Source organism: Bos mutus, chromosome 5, assembly GCF_027580195.1.
Source record: "Bos mutus isolate GX-2022 chromosome 5, NWIPB_WYAK_1.1, whole genome shotgun sequence".
Classification (NCBI taxonomy): domain Eukaryota; kingdom Metazoa; phylum Chordata; class Mammalia; order Artiodactyla; family Bovidae; genus Bos; species Bos mutus.
In genome coordinates, this window is record NC_091621.1 from 31,864,512 (window position 1) to 31,890,633 (window position 26,122).

A 26,122-nucleotide genomic window follows, 5' to 3' on the forward strand; every position below is an offset into this window, starting at 1 on the left:
GCTGTTTCTCTGCTCTTCTCCAGTAGCATATTGGACACCTACCTACCTGGAATATTCACAGTCAGTGTCATATCTTTTTGCCTTTTCATACTGTTAATGGGATTCTCAAGGCAAGAATGGTGAAGTCGTTTGCCATTCCCTTCTCCAGTGAATGTTTTGTCAGAACTCTCCACCATGACCCTTCCGTCTTGGGTCTCCCCGCACGGCATGGCTCATTGTTTCACTGAGTTGGGCAAGGTTGTGGTCCATGTGATCACTTTGGTTAGTTTCCTGTGATTGTGGTTTTCATTCCGTCTGCTCCCTGATGGATGAGGATTAAGAGGCTTGTGCAACCTTCCTGATGGGAGGGACTGGCTGTGGGGAAAACTGGGTCTTCTTTTGTTGGCAATGCCAAGCTCAGTAAATCTTTAAAACAATTTTCTGCTGAAGGGTGGGGCTGTGTTCCCTCCCTGTAGTTTGGCCTGAGGCCAAACTATGGTAGGGAACCTCTTTCAAAAGGACTCAGGCCAGCAGGGACTTAGCAACTTTAGAAACAATAAAACAGCAGTTTTCCTCACTACCTAAACTTTAAGAGCAGTTTGGGCTATAAAGAACAGAATATGGGAGAAGTCTCAAATTATAGTTTTAATTATTTAATGACCCATTATACATTGCTTTATGTTTAATGATTTATTCACTGATTCAATAACATTATACATACAAATTAGAAACAGAGTTGAGTAAGACATGTCCTCAGACCTGAGAATTTTACAATCCAGTATTTTACCCAACCACATGATGATAATAATACAAACAGTGTTTGTTTCTATTTGCTACTGCTGCTGCTAAATCGCTTCAGTCATATCCGACTCTGTGCGACCCCATAGACGGCAGCCCACCAGGCTTCCCCGTCCCTGGGATTCTCCAGGCAAGAACACTGGCGTGGGTTTGCCATTTCCTTCTCCAATGCATGAAAATGAAAAGTCAAAGTGAAGTTGCTCAGTTGTGTCTGACCCTTAGCAACCCCATGGACTGCAGCCTACCAGGCTCCTCCGTCCATGGGAGTTTCCAGGCAAGAGTACTGGAGTGGGTTGCCATTTCCTTCCCCGTGTTTCTATTTAAGAATCCCTTAAATGTTATAGATCTACTAAAGAAAATTAAGCACAAATCTCTTTTTAAAATTAGTTTATCCAAGTAAAATAAATAGGAATAGGTAAATAGGATTGGTAAAATGTGAGGGCTTCCTATTTGCTAAAAATAGTGATATGTATTTTACGTGTTTTATGTATGTTATCTTATTTTGTTCTCATGGCAGTCTAAGAGTTACTTTTATTTCTCATTTTACAAAGAAGGAAACTGTGGATAAAGAAATTAAATACCTTTCTCAAGGTCATACAACTGGCAGTAGAGTTTGGATTTGAACCTGAATTCTTCTCAACTCATATTTTTAATTGCTGTGATGATGATCAAAGCTCAAATTATGGTCTACACATTAGAATCTTCAGAGTTCCTTGTTAAAAAAGTAGATTCTCAAGCTTTATCCCTGACCTATGACTCAGACTGATGGCGTCCACTGAAATTCAGTGATTTCTTGTTTGAGAATCACTTGGTTTACTAAGCTGCCCCTCTTTCCACTAATGGAGACCCACTTCCAGTTGTACAAATGTAAAGCAGCGTTTCTGTTGCACATCTGTGGTGGGAACAGCCTGGAAGATAATTTCCTCCAGAATATATCATTGATGAGACTGTAAGAAGCATGTGGGGCAAAGGACTGATGTATTAATTGAACTGGGGAAGGCTTGTGGTTCATGGGTATCAGAGGATCTCCATCGTTTCTGATCTGGATTCACTCACTTATTTTAACAATTTCTGTGTGTAAGTGGGTGTGTGAAAGATGCTAGGCTTACGTGGCTGCTAGGTAGAGAAATTAGGTCCTGTGTTGTACTTGACAACATTAGAATTGTTTTGATCATTTTTACTGAGCAAAGGAAATTCTTTAAATTCAGAACTTCCCAGAAAACGAATTCTGTGATTATGTATAAGTTTAAACCTTTCAGATTTTGACAGTGAAAGTGGAAGGCTTTCCAAAACATCCTAAGGGAATTATTTCACGTAGAGATGTGGAAAAATTTCTTTCAAAGAAAAAGAGATTTCCAAAGAACTACATGGCACAGTACTTTAAACTCCTAGAAAAATTCCAGATTGCCTTGCCAATTGGAGAAGAGTATTTACTGGTTCCAAGCAGGTAAGCCAAAACTTAAAAATTTAATTACCCTATGGAAATTTACCATATATTCTTTTAGTTGTGAAAGTAACTTTGGTTTATGATGAATGTACTAATTTTTTTTTTCTTGTGTAAACTTTGTACTGGAGTATAACATTTTCTTTTGATGAAAACTACACTTGACATTTTAAAGATGTAAATGACTGATTTTATATCTATATAATTATTACTTGATTTGACAATGCTCAGTTTATTTAAGAAAGGTTAATAGTGGAGATTAGAGTGTGTGTGTGTGTGTGTTGCTGTGTGTGTATGTATGTTCCTTATATGATATTGAAGGAATTATTAGGCAGATTCTGGAGAAATGGTGAGTTTTCAACAGTCTTTAAATAATTTATGACTGAATTTTCAGAGGATATGGCCAACACAAGGAGGCCTAAATTCTAGCCCTGTGTTGTAGAAATTTTTCTTACTGCCTTATAAAACCTGGGAAATGTTATAAAGTAAATGACATTGAAAAGTGAAAATTGCACTGATTGATAGATGGTAACTAATTCTAAACAGAGATATACACTTGATTCTAGGCCATGCATTTTTTGAAGTTTTATATAATCCCTTTACTTTTTATACATAACTAACTATAATAATTTATTTATAATGTAAACAGGATTACTGAAAAATTTTTATATATCACTATATCTGAGCATGATTTGAATTGATTAACCATTAAATTTTGAAGTAGGAAGAGTATGTAGCAAAATAACATTACTAAAAGATAAAATTGCTTAGAATATTTATCATCATCAGTTCATTGATTTCAAGTAGTAAAGCACTCTGGTCAAAATGGTTGGGCATTTTCTGAAGCTATATAATGATACTGTGCTTTTATCTTTAGTTTGTCTGACCACAGGCCTGTAATAGAGCTTCCCCATTGTGAGAACTCTGAAATTATCATTCGACTGTATGAAATGCCTTATTTTCCAATGGGCTTTTGGTCGAGATTAATCAATCGGTTGCTTGAAATTTCACCTTACATGCTTTCAGGAAGAGGTATGTATTTAATGAAGAATTAATATTTGGAGAAGATAGTTAGAAAGCGTATTAAAATTAATATGTCATTTTCCTAGAGTTTACTGGTTTATAATGCAGCTGAAAATCAGGAAATAAGCTCAAAAGACCTGAGCATGGCCAATATAAAAATATACACGGATAAATTCATGAAATTTGTTAAGAATAAAATTCCTCAAAGTCCATGTGTACTTATTTTAGACACATTTACGATGTGTATGAATATCTTGCTTTGCAAACCAAAGCAGACTAGAAGCAGCAATTTTAAAAGATGAAATTACAGAGTCATTGGCGTAAAAACACCTATCTCCCTACACATACACACAAATGCACATGCATGTGTGGAGAAATAAAAGCTAGAAATGACCACCCCTTCAGTCAGGGAGTTTTGTTTAATAGAGTAACAGGTCCTAACCATTCTCTGTGGGGACTACAATAGCTCTATTCTGCTGCATGGTCCCTGAGGGGTTTACAAAAAAGAATAAAGACTTTATCATGCTGTAATTATAAATTACAATGCTAGCTCTTCCTCCTGGAAGAAAGAGAGATCCTAATGCTCCGAGGGGGAAAATATAATTTTTCTGTTTTGTGCTTAAAATCAGCTTTATGTAGATGGTACTGTATTCTGAAATAAACCTTATCTTGCTTGCAGTTAATCAACATATAGATAGTTACCTCACATCAAAGTGTTGGTTTTAGCATTACCACCAACCTCTTTTTAAAAGTTATGGGAATCTGTTTATGATTCTCTTTTTCATCTATTACATATGTTAAACTGCTTCACACCATGAACCTGAAATCTGTCTTAGGTAATCTACTGGGCATTTGTTTATTTCATTTCAAAATTGAGGATAAAATATTTAATATTATATTTAACAGATAATATATCATTAACAATTCCAGTACTTTCCTTCAAAACAAATACATCTCTGTTACTGTCACTTGTAATATGTGCAGTGATTTTTTTTTCCCCTACAGTTTATGCAACAACAAATAACTAATAGCTATATTTGGGTTCATTTAAATTTCTTTCATGGGGTCGCAAAGAGTCGGACACGACTGAGCGACTGAACTGAACTGAAATTTCTTTCAGAACGAGCACTTCGCCCAAACAGGATGTATTGGCGGCAAGGCATCTACTTGAATTGGTCTCCTGAAGCTTACTGCTTGGTAGGATCTGAAGTTTTAGATCATCACCCAGAGAGTTTCTTAAAAATTACAGTTCCCTCTTGTAGAAAAGGTAAGGAAATTAATTCAAAACTGAACTGTACCACTAAAGAAATCTAAAGTTTTTAAAAAGTCTCTAGTTCTTCTTTTCAGTTTGTGACAGGATAAGGTTCAGCTGGGATGTTAATCAAGTTCTCTTTGGATGACATAGGCTGTATTCTTTTGGGCCAAGTTGTGGACCACATTGATTCTCTCATGGAAGAGTGGTTTCCTGGATTATTGGAGATTGATATTTGTGGTGAAGGAGAAACTCTGCTGAAGAAATGGGCATTATATAGTTTTAATGATGGTGAAGAGCATCAAAAAATATTGCTTGACCACTTGATGAAGAAAGCAGAAGAAGGTATGTATGTGTTGACACAACTTACAAGTGTTTTTAAGTGATCCTTTCAATATTTGTGAAGTGAGTTTTGAAATAAATGTACAAATTGATTGCTCTTATTTATAAGGGATAAGTTAGAGGATACTACATTCAATTATAGTTAACAGTTCAGAAAAATATATTTATTGCCAGTGAGATCTTATACTCTAGATTCAGAAAAAATGTTGGTGTGAGAGTTTGAATACTGGCTCCTGGGCAATGTTATGTCATCTGTGAAGTGAGATTACTAACCAAAACTATGCCATACAATTGTTATGAAGATTGAAATAGATGATACATGGAAGTAACTTAGTAATGTCAGCCATATGCTGTGTTCCATGAATGTTGTGAAAGTAAAGAATATATAATTTCCTAGGCATATATAAATAGCCTGGGCAGTTCTGAGTTCTACTTTCTAGTAAGTGAACCTAGGAATGAGTTCTTAAACTTCCAAATAGAGAGTAACTCAACTTTTAAAACATTCTCAAATTTTCTAGAGAAAAATAAGATTGGAAAGTGAACCTAAGAGTGATTGGAAAGCATAGACAATATGTGATTATTTCTGTAAATCAAAAGGACAAATTTATGTACAATCTTAAAGGTTTATCTTTTAAAAAAATGTTTTATGTACTTCTCAGGAGACCTCCTAGTAAATCCAGATCAACCAAGGCTCACAATTCCAATATCTCAGATTGCTCCTGATTTGATTTTGGCTGATCTGCCTAGAAATATTATGTTGAATAATGATGAACTGGAATTTGAACAAGCTCCAGAGTTTCTCTTAGGTAACTGTTTTGTTGGTTTGAGAATAAAAATTAGGGTACGGTTTTTATTTATAATCTAGCAAATATTCACATATAATTAAATTGTCATAGTTTTTAGTGTCTTCATATATTTTTGTAATGTTTTTCCTTTGGGATAATATATTTTAAAGTAATGTGTTACAAATCTGGAATTTGCTTTGCTCACACACATTTGTACTCTAGGTTTCCACCTCTGTGGAAGCACAGGTTTTATGAAACACGTCCTTGCATTTGTTTTAACTGTTCGATTGTCAGTGATAGGGAAGGCAGTTAGGAAATTTTCAGAGGAGTAATTCAGCCATTTTCCAGTTGCAAAAAGAAATAAAGGAGGAACACCTCTATGTAGTGATAGTGGCAGTTATGTTATTCTATATAACAATCATAAATTTTCATTAAAATAGTCACAAAAACCAATTTGGGTTTAAAAATTCAAAAGTATTAGATTGCTGATGTACTCAAGTTCTAAACATTCCCAAGAGTCCTTGGGAACTGAGAAGAGTATTAAATTTATTTAATGTAAAGTATTTAAAGACAATTCTGACTTTACTTTGTGGAATATTTGTTGCTGTTATGAGTATTTACATTTAATTTTAATTAAACTTTCACAGAGAGGATGATTAAAATATATGCCAGAATATTAATATTATTAATAAACCAAGTCTAAAATTTGGGATATGACATGTAGGAGTAAATAAACTCCTTTTTACCTTTATTTTTTACATTGGAAAATTTAGGATGATTTTAAATACCTTAGAATTCTGGAAGTGAATATATTAGTACTAGTTGCTGCTGCCGCTAAGTCACTTCAGTCGTGTCCAACTCTGCGCGACCCCATAGATGGCAGCCCACCAGGCTCCCCCGTCCCTGGGATTCTCCAGGCAAGAACACTGGAGTGGGTTGCCATTTCCTTCTCCAATGCATGAAAGTGAAAAGTGAAAGGGAAGTCGCTCAGTTGTGTCCGACTCTTCGTGACCCCATGGACTGCAGCCTACCAGGCTCCTCCATCCATGGGATTTTCCAAGCAAGAGTACTGGAGTGGGGTGCCATCACCTTCTCCAATTAGTACTAGTAAGTTAACACAAAATGCTGAATTATCAACACTGAATCTTAGATCTTAACCAACACCAAACTTGACTTGTGATTTGAAAGATACAGTCAAGTACGAGGCATACTATTTTCTTTCTCTGAAAGAGTCTCAAGCCATCACATACAGCTCTCCCAAATATACCTCTTTACTGCACTAAAAGATGTGTGTTGGATTAATGGACACATTTTGAACAATGTTATGTAGAAGTGTTCAAAAAGTTCATTTTTTGAAACACCTGTGTTTTTTCCCAATTTTATTGAGGTGTAATTGACATATAGCACTGTATAAGTTTAAGATGTACAGTGTAGTAACTCACTTGCATATATGGTGAAATGATTACCACAGTAACTTTATTAACATCTATCCTTGCATATATTAATATATAAAAGATAAAAATAAAAAAAAATTTTGTTCTGATGAGAACTCTTAGGATTTACTCTCTTAACAACTTCCATATATATTATATAGCACTGTTAACTATAGTAATCATATTATACATTACATACCTAGTATTTATTTACCTTATAACTGGAAGTTTGTACCTTTTGACTACCTTCAAAAGCACCTATGTTTTATACGCTTTTATTTAGCAGATAGGTGGGGCCCCAGGGGCTCAGACAGTAAAGAATCCGCCTGTAATGCAGGAGACTTGGGTTCGATCCCTGGGTTGGGAAGATCCCTTGGAGAAAGGGATGGCTCCCCACTCCAGTATTCTTGCCTGGAGAATTCCATGGACAGAGGAGCCTGGTGGGCTACAGTCCATGGGGTTGCAAAGAGTCAGACATGACTGAGTGACTTTCACTTCACACACACTTCACGGAGATAGGAGAATGTTTATGAGTACTCCTTATACTCTGACCCCATTTCCAATAAATTCATAAGTTCTATGTTTATTTACAAAAAGCAGTCTAGATCAGAGTTTCTTAACTTTTGCTATTCGGAACTAGATAGTTCTTTGTTGGGGGGAGTGTCCTATGCATTGCATGGTATTTAGGAGTATCCTTGGTCTCTACCCACTGGATGTCAGTAATATCATCTCACCCCATCCCAGATGTGACAACCAAAAATGTTTGCAAACACTGTCAAGGGTGGTGGTTGGAGGTCAGGAGCATCATCACCCTGATTGAGAACCACTGACCTAAACAAACCAGATAAATTATTCTAAAAACATTTTACAATCAGAGAAGTAATGGGTTGAGCTGAGGGAGAAACAAGAGCTCTGTAAATTATGGCATAACAAGGAGATGGAGGTCTGAAGATAGAAAGCATGTTTAAGAAATTTTGACTATTCCAGCTTGCTAGATCGGTTGTTCTCAACCCTGGTGGTTTATGCTGTTACCAGCTGATGAACGGTACCTCCTGGGATTGATTAGGTCAGAATCTTTGAGGATAGATTCAGACTTTCCTGTGTTCAAAAAGCTCTTTGGATGTACTGTGAAGCCAAATCTAGGAGAAGAACTACTGGCCCAGAGTCTAGAGAGTGAGAGTAGAAAGAAGTAGAACCAGGAGGAGAACCACAAAGGGAACTTGGGGCTGCAAAATGAATATGAACTTGATTTTGGATTTCATTTGGTAGACAATGTAGAATGATTTGTTTTTGAGCAAGAGAATGACATAATCAAAATGTAATTACAGAGCTAATTTTTCAGGAGAGAGAGAATGAGTTAGGGGTAATGAAGTCATGAGGCCCCACGTGTAGGCAGAAAGCATGAAGGTACCAAGAGGGTGCAATTGTAGTGGAAATGGGAAGGGAGGCTTGGGCATAAGAGAGGCAGCACAGTAGAGCTGGGCAGCTGTGAGGCTGTCATGAGGCACATTCTCTTATGAGGCATGAGATAATTTTTTGGTTTTTGACTCCAGAATGACCACAAAGAGAGTTTTATTTTGTTTTTATCAGATGTATGAAAGGTAGGATAAAAACTGTTTTGGAGAAAAGATAATGGGACTTTTGATGGAATGCAGTTGAGATTCAGAAGAGCACGCCAGTGCTTATCTCCAACACAGAGCTGTAAATATAGGGTAGAGTTCAGGTGTAGCTATGACTATAGATTTAAATGTGAAAATTCTCTGCATACAGAGATAGATGAAGTTAGGGAATGTATGAGGTAATTGAGTAGGAAGTGTGTAAAAGGAAGACAGAAAGGCTAGAGACAAAACCTTTAGTTGCATCTTGGTTCCTGGAGTAGAAGAAGGAAGAGCAAGCATTAAAGAAGACTTGATGTAGTGAAACTCATGGGTCAGATTTCTCTTCAAAACAAATATAATTACAAAAGATACAATTTATTGAGTTTTTCTGCTTGCACAGATTAACCCAAGTGCTTTGTACTTTCTTTTTGAAAGGTGACGGCAGTTTTGGGTCTGTTTATCGAGCAGCCTATGAAGGAGAAGAAGTGGCTGTGAAGATTTTTAATAAACATACATCACTTAGGCTGTTAAGACAAGTAAGAAATGCAACAATATTATTACATTAAATAATACATTGTTAATATTCTGGAACCCTTGTTTGGCACTTGCTTGTATTGACCGTGTTTTCAAAGTTGAGTTTTGTTATAAAATCCCACTTTTGTCCTTTCCTTATGGAGTGAAATAGGTTTGTTTTGTTTCTCTTGTTGAAAAACAAACAAAAGACAGTATTCTGAGAATTCTTGTTCTAGGCTTCACAAGTCCAAAAGAAAAGAGGGCACCTCTTTTGCATTTTTGCAGTTCAAAGGAACCAAAATCCATACGACAGTAGTCTATTTGAAAACTTCTCCTGGACTCAGTTAAGTCACATATTCTTTTTTCAGCAAGCACCAATGTTCAGGGCAGTGCTGTTGCTGACTGGCATAGGCCTGTGTTGTTGAACCAATCACTGTGGTAATGAGCAGGGTATTTTTTTTTTAATTCCCCTTTTTCCCTGAAGCTGGGATTGGAGTCAGTTCAGTTCAGTCAGTCAGTCGTATCCGACTCTTTGCGACCCTATGGACTGCAACATAGGGTCCATGATGGACTGATTGGAATCAGTTCCCCTTAAACTGATTGGAATCAGTTCCTCTTAAAGTTCATCAGCTGTTTAGGTGAGGGTTGGGTACCACAGCAAAAGTCCAGGATACTCTTAGGAAGAATGAAATTTGATTGAATGCATAACCAAGAGTAGTCACTCCATTGCCCTTTCGTGTTTTGAATACTGGTGGGGATTTATTTCTTTTTTTCTGAGTCTTTCCTAACAGTAGGGATGAGTGAGAGAGACACAGTGAAGATAGATAAAATCCAGTGTGGATTCTGCAATCTTACACCAGAACCCAACTGTATTTTTGAGTCTATTCATTCTTATTTTTCTTGATTTATTAAAAAAAATTGTGCCTATATCTGAATCTAAATAACTAACGTAAACAAAAAGTACAGTTGCAATATATTAATTACTCTGAATAATGAAAACATTTCATGTCTGTGTAAAATGTCCTGGAGTAATTTTAATTATTAGTACCAAAAGTTACACGGTAGCTCTAGGAATAAATTAATACACATTTTGTATATAATATTTTGTAAGTCAGTGAACCAAATCTGGGCACAATCTCTTTTCTGTCTGTAGGCAGTTTGTTGTATAAATTGCTTTTTCAGTCTTGATCATTAGTCTTCAACATGTTTCAAATTTTAAGTAACGTGCTCAGGAAACCTTGTTGGAAATCAGAACACTAGAAAAGCATATTGGACTGATTAGTGTATGGGCAGCTAGATGAACCAAGGAAATAATAGAAATAGAAAAATGGTATATGTAATGTGTTTCTTTAAAAAAAAAAAAGAAAAACACTTCAGTGTTCAATGCTACATTTTGAGGGTCATTCTACCTGTGGTTATGAATCAGGGCTGATCTGTTACAGTCTTTTGCTCCTTGCTGTCTGCAATCAGTGAGCTGTTTTTCTAGGATAGGAAATTTGGATTAGGCTTCTGTCTGTGCTTATGAAAGAAAACAGAGCTAAATTGACTTGTTCTCATCAATTTTAGCCAACTGAGCTAATCAGACATAGAAGGAAAAAAAAAAAAAAAGATTTTTATCCTCTCTGGAGGTATGATTGCAGTTTGAAGCCTGTGTTCTTAAAAATCTCCTCTTAGGGCACTGAGCCTTTATTCTTCAGCTTGCAGAATTCTTCATACTTCAGTTTCCTGATAAATGCAGTTGGCACTGATACTCCCCATCTTTGAAGCCAGTTGTTAAGAAGCAGAGCTGCTGCTGAACCATAGTTTAAAACATGAATTAATTTAATACCACAGAAGCTATAAATTTCAAGTAAATATAGTTTCAGAGTAGAGTGAAATATACAGAATAATATGTGTATAGAATTCAAAAACAACCATATCATGAAAGAGATTATAAAGTCTCATGTGATATGGCCTAGAATCAGGATAGAGACCTCTCTGTTCTAGCTAACTTCTTGGATTAGAGAGATTACCAGGGCCGATCACTCTGAGGAAGTAAGAGTTTTAAGCTAAGGTCTGAATGGCAAGAAAACTTTAGCTATGTGAAGATTGAAGAGATTTCTAGGCAGAGGTATCAGCAAGGGCAAATACCCTGAGGCTGAAAGGAAGGAGCTGGGTGTATGCTGGGATTGGGCTTTCGGGGATCTAATAACACAGGTGTGAACAAGGAGGAAAGGGAAAGGAGATGAGGTTTGAGAGATCAGGTCAGGCCATGAAGGCTGTGTAAGTGCGTGGGATCTCAATCTAAAAGTAACAGGAAGTCAACAGAGAGTTTTGATGGGGGGCAATGCCAGATATTTCTGTAGACATAGATACTCTTCTCTGTAAAACTTTCTAGTCATCAAACCAGAGATAATAGGCAGGCGGTTCCTCAGACGCCAAGTGCAGTTGATCAGTAGTGGCTGCTCAGGAATCTATGGCTAAGGAAGATTCAGTAGGTAAGACTGACATGAACTATTAATGTTGCCACAGTGTATGTATTGTCCCAGCATTAAATGTTCTGATAAAGCAAAGCAAACAGAAAAGGAGAACTTAAATGTTTAATTCACAGTGTAGTTGCAAAACCAGTGGTTTAATTCTGAAAACGTGGAAAATATAAATAAGCTCAAAGAAGAAATGGATAGTTTGCTGTAATCCGGTAACTCAGGGAAAACTGTTCTCCAAGTGTTGATGGACTTATGGAAGGAGGTATTTGGGTAAGAAGTGATGGTCTATTTACTCTTAAATGATTTTTGACTTTGCAGGAGCTGGTGGTGCTCTGCCACCTCCACCATCCCAGCTTAATATCTTTGCTGGCAGCTGGGATTCGTCCTCGAATGTTGGTGATGGAATTAGCCTCCAAGGGTTCCCTGGACCGCCTGCTTCAGCAAGACAAAACCAGTCTTACCAGAACGCTGCAGCACAGAATCGTGCTACATGTGGCCGATGGCTTGAGGTAATTGATTAGGTCATGCTGTTTTCTATTCAGTGCATAATACATATGAGCCCAAACTTGCTCTCAGACTTTGAGGACAGCGCTTCCCTGTAACAATGTGTCCTGGTAATATTTCACAAACTATTTGAGTGTAAAACTACCATTTCCCTGTTCAGATTTTGTAATTTCATAAAATAAGAGTAAGAAAAGCATGCCCCCCTCATAGCTAACAGAAGTAGAGTTTGAATCCGGAAGTCCTGCTCCAGAGCCCATGATCTTAATCAGGCATTGACCTCCCTCCCCTAAAAACATGTAGGTGAGGCTTCAAAGTATCAAGGAAAGTTTCAGTTATCATGGATAATTCTGATGAGGAGAGATGAAGTCAGATTTCTGAAAGGGACGAGTTATTTAAGTTGGGTTGTCCTGAAAGACCATGGTGTGTCTCCGAGGTACACCAGCCCTGCAGCTGGATGGTACCCAGACAGAGCCTTGGAGAGGCACCACAGCAGAGAGATAAGACTATGGCCTTTGGAGATAGAGACTGGAATAAATCACTGCTTAATGTACTTACTTTCCTTTGATTTTATTTCTCTAATTCTCTGTTTTTTGTATTTTAAATCTCTGATTCTGTTTTTTGCAGTCTTTACACTGTGTCTAATACTTAATGTATAGTGTCCCGAGTTTGTCTGTAATAATTGAAGACATCCCAAATTAAAGTCTTGATTCCCCCCTTCTCCACCCCTTCCCAACTCCAGTCAGCTTGGAGTCATCCTTCTCATGGCTGCCAGACTGATTGTTTTAATATGGAAGCTGGATCATGTCTTTCTCCTGTTATCAAACCTCTCCCACCACACTCTCTGGTCACCGTGCTCAGCCACACCCCTCCTGAGGTTTCTGGAATATACCAGGGGCTGTGTACCCCCTCTTCTCTCAGCCAGAAATGTCTAACCTGCAGATAGCCTCTTGACTCACTTATTTCACTCACATTCCTCAGAATGGAAGTCCCTGACTACCTCATGTCTCTCGGGCACCTGTAGCAATTATCACTGCCTAGTATTCTTTATATTTTCATTTAAAAAGTTTTATTGTCTGTCTATGCCACCACAATCTAAGTGCCATGACATAAGGACTTTTCAGGTTGTTCACAGTTGTACTGTAGCGCCAAGAATACCACATCCTCAATATATGTGTTGGCGTTGAGGAGAGAGCCGGGAAAGAGGAGGGAAAGACTGCCTGGAGTGTAGTAGCCTCAGAGTGGATGCAAATTTCCTTCTCTTCCTTCACTTCTTAAATAGTGTCTGCTCCTTTTGAGCAGTATCCAGAAAACTTAAATGGAATGGATGGTAAGGAAAACAAACACTGCTCATAAATAAATAAAACTAAACTGCTGATATGTGGGATTTAACTATTAACACTGTATAAGGAGTATAATAGGAGAATAAAATAAGTAGATTTCCTTTCCTGAAAATCCCAGAAGCTATTGAAAAACAGATTATTATAAGATAAGTGAAAGTCACTCAGTTGTGTCCTACTCTTTGTGACCCCATGGACTGTAGCCCGCCAGACTCCTCTGTCCATGGAGTTCTCCTGGCAAGAATACTGGAGTGGCTAGCCATTCCTTTATCCAGGGGATCTTCCCAACCCAGTGATCAAACCTGGGTCTCTCACACTGCAGGAAAATTCTTTACTGTCAGAGCTACCAAAAATGTGTTTGTGGCTCAGTTGTGTCTGACTCCTTGCAACCCCGTGGACTGTAACTCGACAGGCTCCTCTGTCCTTGGGGTTCTCCAGGCAAAAATTCTGAAGTGGTTTGCCATTTCCTTCTCCAGGAGATTTTCCCAACCCAAGGACTAAACCCTGGTCTCCCGCATTGCAGGCAGATTCTTTACCCTTTGAGCCACTAGGGAAGCCCTCCAAACATAAAAGCAGATTTTGATCTGGGTTGCTGTATCTACTTTTGAACACCAGGGGGAACCTTGTACTAAATTAATCTAGGAAAAGTGTAACTATGTCTTATCTATTTCAAAACCTGTATTGGTCATTTTCCTTAATTTAACTTACTCCAGGTCCTGATTTTTTCCCAAATCATCTACATGATTCTCCCAAAGTACTTATTTGTAAAATGAATAATTGATTTTTAAAAAAATTCATCACTGTTTGAAAGATCTCATCTTTCATATAACTTTATCTGGTTCTTCAGTTCAGTCACTCAGTCATGTCTGACTCTTTGCCACCTCATGGACTGCAGCACACCAGGCTTCCCTGTCCATCACCAACTCCCAGAGCCCTCAAACTCATGTCCATCGCATTGGTGATGCCATCCAACCATCTCATCCTCTGTCGTCCCCTTCTCCTCCTGCCTTAAATCTTTCCCAGCATCAGGGTCTTTTCCAATAAGTTGGTTCTTCACATCAGTTGGCCAAAGTATTGGAGTTTCAGCTTTAGCATCAGTCCTTCCAATGAATATTCAGGACCGATTTCATTTATTGACTGGTTGGATCTCCTTGCAGTCCAAGGAGCTCTTAAGAGTCTTCTCCAGTACCACAGTTCAAAAGCATCAATTCTTCAATGCTCAGCTTTGTTAAATAGTCCAACTCACACATCCATACATGACTATTGGAGAAACCATAGCTTTGATGAGATGGACCTTTTTTGGCAAAGTAACGTCTCTGCTTTTTATACGCTGATTAGGTTGGTCATAGCTTTTCTTTCAAGGAACAAGCATCTTTTAATTTCATGGCTGCAGTCACCATCTGCAGTGATTTTGGAGCCCAAAAGAAATAAAGTTGCTCATCGTTTCCATTGTTTCCCCTTCTGTTTGCCATGAAGTGATGGGACTGGATGCTATGATTTTAGTTTTCTAAATGTTGAGTTTCAAGCCAACTTTTTCACTCTACTCTTTCACTTTCATTAAGAGGCTCTTTAGTTCTTCTTTGCTTTCTGCTATAAGTGTGGTGTCATCTGCATACCTGAGGTTGTTGATATTTCTTCCAGCATTCTTGATTCCAGCTTGTGCTTCATCCAGCATGATTCATTTCTCATGATGTACTCTGCATAGAAGTTAAATAAGCATGGTAACAATATACAGGCTTGATGTACTTCTTTTCTGATTTGGAACCAGTCTGTTGTTCCATGTCCAGTTCTAAATGTTGCTTATTGACCTGCATACAGATTTCTCAGGAGGCAGGTCAGGTGGTCTGGTATTCCCATCTCTTGAATTTTCCAGTTTGTTGTGATCCTCACAGTCAAAGGCTTTGGCGTAGTCAATGCAGCAAAAATAGATGATTTTCTGAAACTCTCTTGTTTTTTTGATGAGCCAGCGGATGTTGGCAGTTTGATCTTTGGTTCTTAGAGACCTTACTTAAAATAACAAGTCCAGCAGTTTCTGATAAAGTAAATGATCTCAGCATATTTTCCTCTAATTTGTCTGATTTGTTTTCAGCATAATGCCAATGTACCTTCTGGGTTCTGTGCCATAAAAGGCTAATAGATTTTAATAGCTAACAATCTTCTACCAGCACTAAGTGTATTTAAAAAACTCAGCATTAGGGTTTGTCTTCCCAAATATCTTTTAGCATAGAGTCATAACTACAGAGATAGAAATAGGCAATAAAGTCACATGATTTTGCAGCCCCTTAAATGATGGAGCTGTTTAGAGTGACATCTAAGAACTTTCTTCATGTTACATATTCTATCCTGTGCATATCTTTTACATATTCTGTATTCAGCTATTAACTTGTATCTCTAAATTGTCTGCTGCTTTGAGCTTTTTATTATAATCCTCAACTACCTTTGAAGATATTGAGTGCAGCACTTTCACAGCATCATCTTTTAGGATTTGAAATAGCTCAACTGGAATTCCATCACCTTCACTAGCTTTGTTCATAGTGATGCTTCCTAAGGCCCACTTGACTTCACATTCTAGGACATCTGGTTATAGGTGAGTGATCATGCCATCATGATTATCTGAGTCAAGAAGATCTTTCTGAGTCAACAATACACAGTTTTCTGTGTATTCTTGCCACCTGTTCTTAATATCTTCTGCTTCTGTTAGGTCCATACAATTTCTTTTCTTTATTGAGCCTGTCTTTGCATGAAATGTTCCTTTGGTATCTCTAGTTTTCTTGAAGAGATCTCTAGTCTTTCCCATTCTATTGTTTTCCTCTATTTCTTTGCACTGATCACTGAGGAAGGCTTTCTTATCTCTCCTTTCTATTCTTTGGAACTCTGCATTCAAATGGATATATCTTTCCTTTTCTCCTTTGCCTTTTGCTTCTCGTCTTTTCACAGCTATTTGTAAGGCCTCCCCAGACAGCCATTTTGCTTTTTTGCATTTCTTTTTCTTGGGAATGGTCTTGATCACTGCCTCTTGTTCAATGTCACGAACCTCCATCCATAGTTCATCAGGTACTCTGTGCGATCTAGTCCTGTAAATCTATTTCTCACTTCTACTGTATAATCATAAGGGATTTGATTTAGGTCATACCTGAATGGTCTAGTGGTTTTCCCCCACTTTCTTCAATTTAAGTCTGAATTTGGCAATAAGGAGTTCATGATCTGAGCCACAGTCAGCTCCTGGTCTTGTTTTTGCTGACTGTATAGAGCTTCTCCATCTTTGCTTGCAAAGAATATAATCAGTCTGATTTCAGTGTTGACCATCTGGTGATGTCGATGTGTAGAGTCCTCTCTTGTGTTATTGGAAGATGGTGTTTGCTATGACCAGTGCTTTCTCTTGGCAAAATTGTGTTAGCCTTTGCCCTGCTTCATTTTGTACTCCAAGGCCAAATTTGCCTATTGTTCCGGGTATCTCTTGCCTTCTTACTTTTGCATTCCAGTCCCCTATAATGAAAAGGACATCTTTTTTGGGTGTTAGTTCTAGAAGATCTTGTGGGTCTTCATAGAACCGTTCAACTTCAGCTTCTTCAGCCTTACTGGTCAGGGCATAGACTTGGATTACCGTGATATTGAATGGTTTGCCTTGGAAACAAACAGAGATCATTCTGTCATTTTTGAGACTGCATCCAAGTACTGCATTTTGGACTCTTTTGTTGACTATGATAGCCACTCCATTTCTTCTAAAGGATTCTTGCCCACAGTAGCAGATATAATGGTCATCTGAGTTAAATTCACCCGTTCCATTCCATTTCAGTTTGCTGATTCCTAAAATGTTGATGGTCACTCATGCCATCTCCTGTTTGACCACTTCCAATTTGCCTTGATTCATGGACCTAACATTCCAGGTTCCTATGCAATATTGCTCTTACAGCATCAGACTTTATTTCCATCACCAGTTACATCCACAATTGGGTGTTGTTCTTGCTTTGGCTCCATCTCTTCACTCTTTCTAGTGTTGTTTCTCCACTGATCTCCAGTAGCATATTAGGCATCTACTGACCTGGGAGTTCATCTTTCAGTGTCCTATCTTTTTGCCTTATGACAAACCTAGACAGCATATTAAAAAGCAGAGACATTACTTTTCCAACAAAAGTCTGTCTTGTTAAGGCTACAGTTTTTCCAGTAGTCATGTATGAATGTGAGAGCTGGACTATAAAGAAAGCTGAGCGCTGAAGAATTGATGCTTTGGAACTGTGGTGTTAGAGAAGACTCATGGAAGTCCCTTGGACTGCAAGGAGATCCAACCAGTCCATCCTAAAAGAAATTGGTCCTGAATATTCATTGGAAGGACTGATGTTGAAGCTGAAACTCCAATTCTTCGGCCACCTGATGCGAAGAGCTGACTCATTGGAAAAGACCCTGATGCTGGGAAAGATTGAAGGTGGGAGGAGAAGGGAACAACAAAGTATAGATGGTTGGATAGCGTCACTGACTCAATGGACATGAGTTTGAGTAAGCTCTGGGAGTTGGTGATACACAGGGAGGCCTGGCATGCTGCAGTCCATGGGCTCGCAAAGAGTGGGACATGACTGAGCAACTGAACTGAATTGAACTGAACCTTTGAAGTATAGTAACCTATATTTCCTATAAGTTTGTGTTTCAATATTTTCAAAATTTGAATTTATTTTCTCTTGTTTCACCATAAATCTGTTTTTTATTTTTATCCCATTTGGCAACAAAGGTTTTTGTAGTCACATCCAGACCATTCCCTCTCCCCCAAAAGTAAATACTCTTTTGTCCAGAAGGTCCTTGATTAATTTATTTTTATGCCACTACTGCTGTCTTGGTCTGATATTTATAGGTAATTATCAGAATATTTCTGATATATCATTCCAAAATAAAAATTTAAGTATTCTTCAAACTCCTTAGAATTTCAGGTTATCTGGAGAATACATCTAAATTCCTGTCATAGCCTCAGAACTCTTTATGTATGCCTCTTGCCTGCCTTTCCAGACTCCTTTCATTCCATTGCCCTCATTCCAACCATGCTGAAGGGCTTGACTTCTCATTGGCATCCATGTCTGTGCTTGCATTTGTCATTCCTGTCTTGTCAAAAAAATCGTCCGCCTACAAAACTCATATTCCTCTGGAATTTGTTCACATACTGTCTTCACCGTGATGACTGACTGTACCATGAAGAGTTGCCCTGGCTAACACATGTTTTTTGACTCTGCTCCACACAGGACTTTACACTGGCTGCTGAAGAGGGAAAAGAAAGATAGAGATTATATTGCTCTTATCAAGGTTAAAAACTTATAGTCTAGTGGGAGAGTCTGCTTTGGAACTACTAGGGAAGTAGTACCAAATGCTAGGGAAGTATCACATTTTTGCAGTCTTGTTAGAATACCCATCTCTCCCTCTCGATTGTGGCCCTAAAGATCAGGGAGACGAGGATGGCTTTATATCCCCAGGGACTGTCTCTCATAGGTGCCCAATATATATTTGTTAAATGAATGAAGATATTCTGTTCTTAGAATAATTCTCTTTAGGGTGAGATAAGGTTTACTGTAAGTTACAAAGAAGTTTCTTTGCAACATTAATAACAATCACAATTTAAAAATAACTAAATTGAGTTTAGCCAGTTTGTTTTAATAAAATATTTGAAAATGATCATTGTCATATAATACATAATTATGGCTGAATTATTCTTACTAAGGCAACATCTGTACTTATTATGTTTTGAAAGTTATTCTGCTATTTAAAGCTATTAAAACTATGCTTTTAAGATTAAATTCTATAATTGAACATTTTAACTAATCCAGATAATCTTTCCTTCCCACTGACATTATTTAAAATTAAGTTTAATTTTTTTAACCTTTGGAAAGTGTTTTGAGAGAGTCTGTAGTCTTTAAATATTCTGAAAGAGGCATGCAATAGGAAGGATTTGGATGCTATTCAATAATGTATGACTTGGCTTTAACTTTTTTCTTCTTAATCTCCCAGCTTTTCTCTTCAACAGGATAAGAGTAGCTAATGGCCTTTCAGTAAGCCCTCAGTAAATTTTTCTTTTAAGCCTATTACTTATTGTTAAGGTCAGCTTCATTAGTATATCTCTCTTACTTTCAGCCAAAAATATGTCTACTGAAAGGAATAGGCCTAATGTCAAATGTTCTAACTACATCCTGGAAGAGAAGGAATCTTCTATTGATGAAGTTAAATGATACATACATTCTAGGTCATCAATCAATGGGAAGTTCAGGATATTTCTGCCTCTCTGCTCCTAATCCCTCTAGCAGTGATTAGTACTCAGTAATGGAGCAAATATTTATTAATATAAAGTGAGCCTATACCAAAAGACACAAACAAAGGATTTAAATTTACCTCTCAAGTTCTGTGAAAAAATGTAATTTCAGTTCAATTCAGTCACTCAGTCATATCCTACTCTTTGTGACCCCATGGACTGCATACGCCAGGCTTCCCTGTCCATCACCAACTCCCAGAGCTTGCTCAAACTCATGTCCGTTGAGTCGATGATGCCATCCAACTATCTCATCCTTTGTCGTCCCCTTCTCCTCCTGCCTTCAATCTTTCCCAGCATCAGGGTCTTTTCCAATACGTTGGTCTTCGCATCAGTTGGCCAAAGTATTGGAGTTTCAGCTTCAGCATCAGTCCTTCCAATTCAGGACCGATTTCCTTTAGGCTGGACTGGTTGGATCTCCTTGCAGTCCAAGGGACTCTCAAGAGTCTTCTCCAACACCACAGTTCAAAAGCATCAATTCTTTGGTGCTTAGCTTTCTTTGTAGTCCAACTCTCACATCCATACATGACTACTGGAAAAACCATTGCTTTGACTAGATGGACCTTTGTTGGTAAAGTAATGTCTCTGCTTTTTATATGCTGTCTAGGTTAGTCATAGCTTTTCTTCCAAGGAGCAAGCATCTTTTAATTTCATGGCTACAGTCACCATCTGCAATTATTTTGGAGCCCAAGAAAATAGTCTGTCATTGTTTCCCCTTCTATTTGCCATGAAATGATGGGACTGGATGCCATGATCTTAGTTTTCTGAATGTTGAGTTTTAAGCCAACTTTTTCACTCTACTCTTTCACTTTCATCAAGAGACTCTTTAGGTCTTCTTTGCTTTCTGCCATAAGGGTGGTGTCATCTGTGTATCTGAGGTTATTGATATTTCTCCCAGCAATCTTGATTCCAGCTTGTGCTTCATCCAGCCTGGCATTTCACATAATGTACTCTGTATATAAGTTAAATAAGCAAGGTGACAATATACAGCCTTGTAGTTCTGTGAAAAATTGTAATTTCAAGGTAGGACATAATATAGTTGTGAGGTCATGTGCAGAACTATGGCAAATTTGATGTCATGGGGTAGGGTAAAAAGAGCTGGGGAAAAATCTGAATTTTTTAGATGGGTAAGGAAAGGTAATAGAGTTTTAGGACTAGTGATAGCTCTTTGGCCATGTTTCTAAAATGGACAAGATCTGGTTGAGAGGAAAACTTAGTTTTGTTTTTTTGTATTAGCTAGTTTTTATTCTTCACCTACAGTGAATGTCAAACTCTGGTTGCCAATGGTTGAATGGATCAATTTCTAAAAGGAAAGACTTTAAAAGTCCCCACATCACCTTTCCTAAGACAGTGGTTTACTCATTCCAGCTCTCAATTCAAGTTGTTCTTTGGTAATTCATAGTAGATCTGGGTTTAAAGTAGATTGCATCTTCAAATGATACAGTACAAATAGCCAAAAAAGTCTTTTATTTTAATTTGTTAACTATTGAAAAAGTAGAAAACATTTTCCAAAAAATTAGGAAATATTTTATTCAGAAAAAAATAAATATCAAAGGAGAGATAGAATTTTAAAGGCTATGAAGAACTTCTAAAATTGTTAAATAAATGAGAGTTATAACAAAATACTATCAATTCTTATTTAATGTATTTTCATTTTAAACCAATTAAAATATTTACCTGATATTGAGGGAATTGAGAATTCCTTGTAGAGATTATTAAAGTATACAGAAAAGAAGTCTCAAAAAAATACATGTTCTGCTTAAAGTGGTTGTGCCTTAAAGTTTAAATCACTTATCAGAATTTAACATGTCTTTTAGTTTGTTTTAAATGCATAAATTTTGTAAAACAGGGCTTACATATTTTGATTTCCTTCTATAGTATCTTTTAACTTTGAAGGTAAAACAGCACAGAATTTTGATGCTTTTCCTAGTGAATGTGTATATTTTAAAAAATAATGCCAAAATATATTATGATATAATCACATTTTAATAAAATCTCCTGTGCATTTTATGGCAGATACCTCCATTCGGCCATGATTATATACCGTGACTTGAAGCCCCACAATGTGTTGCTTTTCACCTTGTATCCCAATGCTGCCATCATCGCCAAGATTGCGGACTATGGGATTGCTCAGTACTGCTGTAGAATGGGGATAAAAACATCAGAGGGCACTCCAGGTAAGTGACAAGCATTGTGTGATAATTCCCTCTTCAGGATGGATAACCACTGCCCTCAGTTGTGAGTTCAGGAGACTCAAGAGAACACTGTAGCCTATCACACTGTGAACAGATGTTCATTTATAATCGTGACCAGTATATTTGTGATTTTGATTATTGTATCCAGTAGGGCAAAAAATCAACTGATGTAATTTTCTAGGGAAAAAGTCAAATTATAAAACATAGAGTATGTCTGATGTCAAGTTATGTTTCTAAAAGTTGGATTTCTTAAAAACATTGAATTACTACAGAGGTGGTAAGGGAAGCACAAAGTTTTAATCTAGCTACTGTTAACACTTACATAAAATGAGGCAAACTAGATTAGGATCACAAACCTTTTTTTTTTTTTTTGTAACTAGGAAATCCAAATAACTTTGAAAATCCAAAGATTTTTTTAAATAACTGATTTCATGGTGAAATTTGGCCTAATGGAATTGACTCTCATTACGATCTTTATTTCTCATACTCACTGTGAATGGGTATGTTTCATGGCAGAAATAGAAACATGTTTGAGTATAGGGTGTTGGCTGTGATCCCACTGAATGTTGGTATAATTTGTTATATGCATTATTACTTTCTTAAATATTAAAAAGTATAAAATCTCTAAATAATTGTAGCTCCAAGAGTTTCAGATAAGGACTTTGGTGCTGCTGGAGTTCTTTGTTGCACTCTTCTTGATACAAGCATACTTTCTTGCTCTTTTTTTAACATATATATATATAAATTCGGAGAAGGCGATGGCACCCCACTCCAGTACTTTTGCCTGGAAAATCCCATGGATGGAAGAGCCTGGTAGGCTGCAGTCCATGGGGTCGCAAAGAGTCAGACATGACTGAGTGACTTCGCTTTCACTTTTCACTTTCATGCGTTGGAGAAGGAAATGGCAACCCACTCCAGTGTTCTTGCCTGGAGAATCCCCCCCAGGGACGGGGGAGCCTGGTGGCTGCCGTCTATGGCGTTGCACAGAGTCGGACACGACTGAAGTGACTTAGCATAGCATAGCATAGCATATATAAATTTTAATTAAAATGTTTTTAAGTTTTAAAAAATTTTAATTTTACTGGAGTAGAGTTCCCTGTGCTAAACTGTAGGTTCCTGTTGGTTATCTATTTTACATATAGTAGTGTGTGTATGTTCATTCCAAGCTCCTGCTTTAACCCTCCCTGCCACGTTTTCCCTTTGGTAATCATGAGTTTGTTTTTGATATCTGTAAATAAGTTCTATTGTCTTATTTTTAATAAATAAGTTCATTTGTGTTTTTTTTTTTTAGTTAGATTCCACATATAAGTGATATGACATTTGTCTTTGACTTAGTGTGGTAATCTCTAGGTCCATCTGGTGTTGCTGCAAATGGCTATATTTCATTCTGTTTTTTATTGCTGAGTAATATTTCGTTGTATATATGTACTGCATCTTCTTTATCCATTTGTCCATCAGTGGACATTTAGGTTGATACCATGTCTTGGCTATTGTAAATAGTGTTGCACTGAATGTTGGGGTACATGTATCTCTTCAAATTATGATTTTCTCCAGATATAAGCATAGGAATGGAATTGGTAAATCATATGGTAGCTCTATTTTTAGTATTTTTAATGAATCTCCACACTCTTCTACCTAGTGGTTGTACCATTTACATTTCCACCAACACTGTAGGAGGGTTCTGATTGGTATGTGAGTTTAAACCTTTAACTACTGAACTTCATTTTTCTTTCTTCATAGTTTATTGATTGTTAACACTTAAATACTTAAAAATTTTGTAGTGTCTCTTTTTGACCCTGTAAAACAATATGAGTCAAGGTTATTATGTAAAATGAGACATATCCATTCTGCGTTTATATCATATTATGCATATACTGGCATATTATGGTCTCCAGAAATCACAAGCATCATTTTCTTACCTTATATTTTAATGTAGCATTTTTTTATTCTTTAAAGTGAAAGAAGGTTTTTTCAGAGAGAAACACACTCCACAGACAGAGTGTGGATCATCTTGGAAGGCAAGAGAGGCACCAGGGTGTGGGATTGTCAGTTTTTATGTTGTTGTTGCTATTCAGTCGCTGTCATGTCCTACTCTTTCCGACCCCATGGACCTCGGCATGCCAGGCTTCCCTATCCTTCACTATGTTCCAGACTTTGCTCAAACTCATATTCATTGAGTGAATGATGCTATCCAACCATATCATCCTCTCTTGCCTGCTTTTCCTCCTACCCTCAATCTGTACCAACATCAGGGTCTTTTTTAGTGAGTCAGCTCTTCGCATCAGGTGGCCAAAGTATTGGAGCTTCAGCTTCAGTATCAGTCTTTCCAGTGAATATTCAGGGTTGATTTTCTTTAGGATTGACTGGTTTCATTTCCTTGCTGGCCAACTCTTTGTGACCCTATGGACTGAAGACCACCAGGCTCCTCTGTCCATGGGATTCCCTAGGCAAGCATACTGGAGTGAGTTGCTGGGCCCTTCTCCAGGGAATCTTCTGGACCCAGGGATTAAACCTGCATCTCTTGTGTCTCCTCCTCTGGCAAGAGGTTCTTTACCACGCTCACCACCTGGAAAAAATATCTTGCTGTCCAAGAGAGTTTCAACAGTCTTCTCTAGCACCACAATTTGAAAGCATCAATTCTTTGGGGCTCAGCCTTCATTCCCTGATGACTCATTGGTAAAAGAAATCACCTGCCAATGAAGGAGACATGGGTTCCATTCTTGGGTCATTAAGAACCCCTGGAGAAGAAAATGGCAACCCACTCCAGTTTCTTGCCTGGAAAACCTCATGGATAGAGAAGCCTGGCAGGCTGTAGTCCATGTGGTTGCAAAGAGTTGGACACGATTAGCAACTAAACAACAACAGCCTTAGTTATGATCCAATTCTCACATCTGTACATGATTGTTGGAAAAATCATAGCTTTGAATATATAGACCTTTGTCAGAAAACTGATATTTCTGCTTTTAAAATTGCTGTCTAGGTTTGTCAGCTTTCCTTCCAAGGAGCAAGTGTCTTAATTTCATGGCTGCAGTCAAGGTGTGCAGTGATTTTGGAGGCCAAGAAAATAAAATCTGTCACTGTTTCCATTGTTTTACCATCTATTTGCCATGAAGTGATGGCACTAGATGCCATGATCTTAGTTTTTGAATGTTGAGTTTCAAGCCAACTTTCTTACGCTCCTCTTTTATGCTCATCAGGAGGCTCTTGAGTTCCTCTTTGCTTTCTGACATTAGAGTGGTATCATCTGAATATCTGAGGTTATTGATATTTCTCCCAGCAATCTTGATTCCAGCTTGTGATTCATCCAGCCAGGTATTTCGCATGATGTTACTCTGCATAGAAGTTAAATAAGCATAGTGACAATATACAGCCTTGACTTCTTTATGAGTTTTGAACCAGTCCATTGTTCCATGTGTGGTTCTAACTGTTGTTTCTTGACCTGCATACAGGTTTCTCAAGAAACAGGTAAGGTGATCTAGTATTCCCATCTTTTTAAGAGTTTTTCTACAGTTTGTTGTATCCGCATAGTCAAAAGCTTTAGTGTAGTCAATGAAGCAGAAGTTTTCTGGAATTCCCTTGCTTTCTCTTATGATCCAGCATGTGTTGGCAATTTGATCTCTGGTTCCTGTGCTTTTTCTAAATCTAGTTTGTACATCTGGAAGTTCTTGGTTCACATCCAGCTGAAGCCTAGCGTGATGGATTTTGAACAAACCTTGCAGTACAAGAAAACCTTACTGTACAAGCAAACCCTGTAGTTTGAACATCTTTGGCATTGCCCTTCTTTGGGATAAGAATGAAAACTGACCTTTTTCAGTCCTATGGCTACTGCTGAGGTTTCCAAATTTGCTGATGTATTGAGTGCATGTATTTAACAGCATCATCTTTTTAGGATTTTAAATAGCTCGCATGGAATTCAATCACCTCCACTAGCTTTGTAGTAATGCTGTTTAAGGCCCACCCAAATTTACACTCTAGGGTATCTGGCTCTAGGTGACTGACCACACCATCCTGGTTATCTGCATCCAGTTATCACTGGTTATTAAGACCTCTTTGTATAGTTCTTCTATGTTTTCTTACCACCTCTTCTTAATCTATTCTGCTTCTGTTAGGTCCTTACTGTTTTTGTCCTTTATCGTGTTCATCCTTGCATGATATCTCCAATTTTCTTGAAGAA

General features: G+C 37.6%; 1 protein-coding gene across 3 annotated transcripts in view; it reads left to right on the forward strand.

The window, feature by feature from the left end:
* The window catches only part of LRRK2 (leucine rich repeat kinase 2), a 210,429-nt gene that overhangs the window by 133,562 nt on the left and 50,745 nt on the right, over positions 1-26,122 (forward strand). For all 3 annotated transcript variants that reach the window (XM_070370619.1, XM_070370618.1, XM_070370620.1), the window contains 8 exons: positions 2,037-2,224; positions 3,099-3,253; positions 4,365-4,511; positions 4,650-4,841; positions 5,498-5,644; positions 9,090-9,190; positions 11,951-12,141; positions 21,770-21,930. In XM_070370619.1, the coding sequence (XP_070226720.1) occupies positions 2,037-2,224; positions 3,099-3,253; positions 4,365-4,511; positions 4,650-4,841; positions 5,498-5,644; positions 9,090-9,190; positions 11,951-12,141; positions 21,770-21,930 (1,282 nt within the window). The remainder of the gene's footprint in view (positions 1-2,036; positions 2,225-3,098; positions 3,254-4,364; positions 4,512-4,649; positions 4,842-5,497; positions 5,645-9,089; positions 9,191-11,950; positions 12,142-21,769; positions 21,931-26,122) is intronic.